The 4141-nt window shown below is 49.0% G+C and overlaps 1 protein-coding gene across 4 annotated transcripts; it reads left to right on the plus strand.

Annotated features, from left to right (window-relative positions):
* The first annotated feature begins 569 nt into the window (after window positions 1–569).
* LOC127344897 (ran-binding protein 1 homolog c) lies at window positions 570–3873 on the plus strand. 4 transcript variants are annotated; one of them, XR_007878295.2, is made up of 6 exons: window positions 577–951; window positions 1027–1178; window positions 1443–1568; window positions 2116–2292; window positions 2824–2865; window positions 3630–3873. XR_007878295.2 is itself a non-coding variant. In XM_051371247.2 (5 exons), the coding sequence occupies exons 1-5, from the start codon at window positions 767–769 to the stop codon at window positions 3695–3697; spliced, it is 573 nt and encodes a 190-aa protein (XP_051227207.1). In that variant the 5' UTR covers window positions 570–766; the 3' UTR covers window positions 3698–3873. The 4 variants fall into 4 exon arrangements, 3 of the variants coding, with proteins under 3 accessions (XP_051227207.1, XP_051227209.1, XP_051227208.1); XM_051371247.2 differs by lacking the exon at window positions 2116–2292 and having other exon boundaries at window positions 570–951; XM_051371249.2 differs by lacking the exon at window positions 2116–2292 and having other exon boundaries at window positions 573–951; window positions 2824–2857.
* Window positions 3874–4141: the final 268 nt, after the last annotated feature.

The raw sequence follows: 4141 nt of genomic DNA on the forward strand, positions 1-4141 counted from the left end.
ACCGGGATGGATTACAACGTTCTAGTGCAGCCTATTGCGACGAAACAGGATCGTCGTTAGGCTTTTCACGTAATTGAAGCTGTGAGTTGGCTGCCATGTCATCACTTTTACTCAGATATTTGGGACCTACCTCGTATCAATTTTCGCCTACGTGCCCTATTTTTTCGTCTCCCGCCTCAATCCCATTGCTGGAAGTTTGTACTGGGCGTATAAGAGAAGAGAGGGAAGTTTTCATCGAGCGGGATATGTGCGCGCCGAATCGAAATTTTCAGATCCCATCGCAGTGACTTAACCCTAATTCCCCGCCCCCCGCCGCCACCCATCGCCAAACCGCGGACCTCCAGGAGGACATCCACGCCGAGCTCGACAGCGCCACCCGCGGCGACGAGGCCGCGGCCAAGCCGCTCCTCTCCCCGCCCTCCGCCGCCCCCGCCGCATCCGCACCCACGGCCGCGGCGCAGGAGACCCTCGAGGAGCTGGACACGCGGCGGGATGCCTACGGGCCGATGGGCCGCGGGCCCCTGGGGGCGGCGGAGGCGGCGCGGCTGGCCGTCGCCGCGGATTCGGGCAGGCCGCGGAGGAGTCTAGCTCGTTCTTCCCAGCCTCCAAGCCCCGTCCCCGTCCCGTCCCGTCCCGAAGCGAATTGCTTCCCCGCGAGATTGGAGCACGCCCGCCACGGCAGGATCCCAAAACTCTTCTACACGCTCCCCCTCTCGCCGCCGCGTCCAATCCGAAGTAGCAGCCGCGCCGCCGACCAAGCCTTCCGATGGCGGACAAGGAGCCCGTCGTGGAGCGCCACGTCGCGGAGGAGGAGGGCGAGGGCTCCTCCTCCGCCGCGGCCGCCGCCGCCGGCGAGGAGGAGGACACCGGCGCCCAGGTCGCCCCCATCGTGCGGCTCGAGGAGGTCGCCGTCACCACCGGCGAGGAGGACGAGGAGTCTCTCGTCGACATGTAAGCTCACCCCCTGCCTTCTCTTCCCTTTGTTTCGGCTCGATCTGGTGCTGATTTTCGCGCGGCGATGTGTAGGAAGGCGAAGCTATACAGGTTCGACAAGGACGGGAACCAGTGGAAGGAGAGGGGCACGGGCACCGTCAAGCTGCTCAAGCACAAGGAGAACGGCAAGGTCCGCCTTGTCATGCGCCAGGCCAAGACGCTCAAGATCTGCGCCAACCACCTCGGTCTGTAGCTATTTCCTTCGATTTTTTTTTAGATAAAAGGCATCTAGTGCCCGACTTTAAATTAATAAAGCCCTCGAGGTTTGAAACAAAGTACGGTTACATTGCTGCGGCATACAGCTTAGCCGAAGGAACAAGCTAACAACACAGCTTAGCTATTTCCTTCGATTTTCCTCCCACCGTACTAGATTCCCCCCCCGATCGCTCTGTTGCTTCGAGTAGATTCAGGACAGGATCTGACGGTTGTGGCCTTGGTGCTGTGTGCAGTTATCTCGACCACCAAGATGCAGGAGCACGCAGGCAGCGACAAGTCCCGCGTCTGGCACGCGGCCGACTTTGCTGATGGAGAGCTCAAGGATGAGATGTTTGCCATCCGGTTCGGCTCCGTGGAAAGTGAGTTCTCAGCTCTACTTCCGCGACTCGCTCATGATGCAGTTTCTGTCTTGTGGTTTGCTTGGTTGGATAACATATGCTATATAACGATGTTTGTTCCATGTCCTTGTTCCCAGTAGTAATAGTTGTTCCTTTGTATGCTTTTGTGAGATGCGTGCGCTACACGTGTTCGACATGAAGTGGTCGCATTCTTATAGCAGAACGATGTGTTACATCATGAGGATGTGAGGTTCAGCAATCTAGTATTTATGGTGCTCGATGGATCATCAACACTATCACTTCATTGTGATCTATAGCAATGTAATAGTTTTGATGTTCGATGGATCAAATATCGTACGTACTTCAGGATTAGTTTTGTACTGTATGCATTAACACGATAATTCTAAGTCAGCTGCGGTGCTTTTGCATGTTATCATTTCTGAATTGTAGATATGTAGGCATGTGCCTTTTGCAAAACTGTTACTTGACACGCATGTGCGAACCATGGTTATTGTTGTTGTTTATGCTGGAGATGTTCTGCAGCCACCCAAATTAATTGTACATGCAGGCTTTGATCCAACTTGACACGAAGGTGTCGAGCCGGGTTCATCTTAGATGGGCTCAAGGATGCCTGACAGCCTGCACCGTGACATCAACTAGTTGTTGATCGGCTGGCGCTATGCGCTCGCTCTGTTTTCAATGGGCAGCTTTGTGTATGTTTGCCCCACCCTCTTCATGCTCCCTGGTAATGACATGGTCCAATTCAATTGGGTACTAGCTGCAGTGGCCTTTTTGCGTGTGTTCATTTGATTAATAATTTGACCTATGTGGATATGGTTGAATTCGAAATTACCTTTTCATTTTAATACCCTTTTCCCATAGTTGAGATGAATAGATATACTAGTCTGTAGGTTTCCATAACCTGTTAAATACTAGCACCCAGTACAACATTTTCCACTCTGTAGTTGCTTCCATAACCTGTTAATTCCTTCTATTGTATTATATGCCATCTATAATAAGCAGCAACTTGTTTTACATTTCTTCTCTTTATTTACATAAGCTTGTGCCTTCATTTCTATACATGCCTTCTGTAATAAGTAGGACCTTCTTTTGAATATGACACATTTAACTTCTCATCATGTCATATTCAAACAGTGCAATAGTATATATATAGGCTTGTGATGTGAAGTTACTGGGCTGTGTTTGGCTCTCAGTGAGATTGATGTAGATGTCTTGGTCTAATACTTCCTTCTTTTGACTCTTTCTCCGTTGCCAGGTGTAACTGTTACGAGCAGAGAAGCCATGAGCAGGTATGAAGGTATATAATTTTTCTCATGCTATCGCCGACGCCGCCCAGACAGGCAACGTCGACGCCCTCCGCACCGCGCTCGGTAACTGCCTTACTGATTCCGCCCCCTCCCCCTAAATTTTGATCCTCGTACGCTACTAGGGTTCTACAGGATCATTTTATCGGAGCGGAACGCGCGTACTGTATAGATTGGTCCCTGTTCTTGTTTGTGCCTGCTTATTTCGTGAAATTTGTTTCAAACTGTGCCACTGTGTAGATTGGGGTTTGCTGGCCAGATCTCTACATCACATGATGCGTCAGCGAAATTGGAGCTGTTTCAGACTCAAGTTTAGTGCCACTGTCTGAACTGATGGGTGTTCTGCACGCATGTGCTAGTATTTTACCTGAACTTTTCCTAGCATGGGTTTTGTGTCGGGTGATTGCGATGTATGGACTCTTTCTCATGCTATAATGTGTTGACCAGTTGTGGTTTCGATCTGTTTCGCTACAAATAGCATTATACACATTGAAGATACTACGTTGTGTTGCCTTATAATTGTTACTTCATGATCTTAGAATTCATGGACCAAAGTAGCAGATACTATGTTATGTTCCCTTATCATTGTTTATTGCCACGATAGCATGTCAGTGCTCACACTTCACGCCCACTTTATGCTTGCTTAGCAACTCTCCGATTGTTGTATCTTGCTGTGAAGAAGAGTTTGCTGTGTACTATGTTCCTTGATGCTTATTTTACTTGGGTTGACCTGAAGCGATGTTTCTTGGCTGTGTAGGACGAGCTACTGCGGAACAACCTGGAGCTAGAGAACCTGAAGACAACTTGTACAACATCATTTTCTAGCAAGATGCATGCTGGAGATCCTGAAGACAACACTAGTGAAATTTTATGTTTATATTGTAATAACGAGCATGATTGAGTCTTATTGCTCCAAGTCACCGTGACAAAAGTTTAATGTTCATACTAATAATGAGCTTGACTGGTTCTTGTTGCTGCAATGTAATTGATTAATTTGCTAAGTTATGTTCATACTAATACTAATAATGAGCTTGACTGGTTCTTATTGACTGCCGGTCTAAAACTTTAATGGGTCCTAAAGAGGCCACGGCCCAATGAAAATTGGCCCTGGCCCAGTAAGTACAGCAACTAAAAAGGCCGTTGAAAAAAAATAAGCTAAAAAGGCCGAGGTAATTGCGCCAGTTACGGGCCAAGGCCCAACAAAGCCGAAAAAATAATCAGAACTAATGGGCTCAGCCCACATAAGGAGCTGAATGGACCGGGCTGAAT

The sequence above is a fragment of the Lolium perenne genome, chromosome 6 (assembly GCF_019359855.2).
Source record: "Lolium perenne isolate Kyuss_39 chromosome 6, Kyuss_2.0, whole genome shotgun sequence".
NCBI lineage: Eukaryota > Viridiplantae > Streptophyta > Magnoliopsida > Poales > Poaceae > Lolium > Lolium perenne.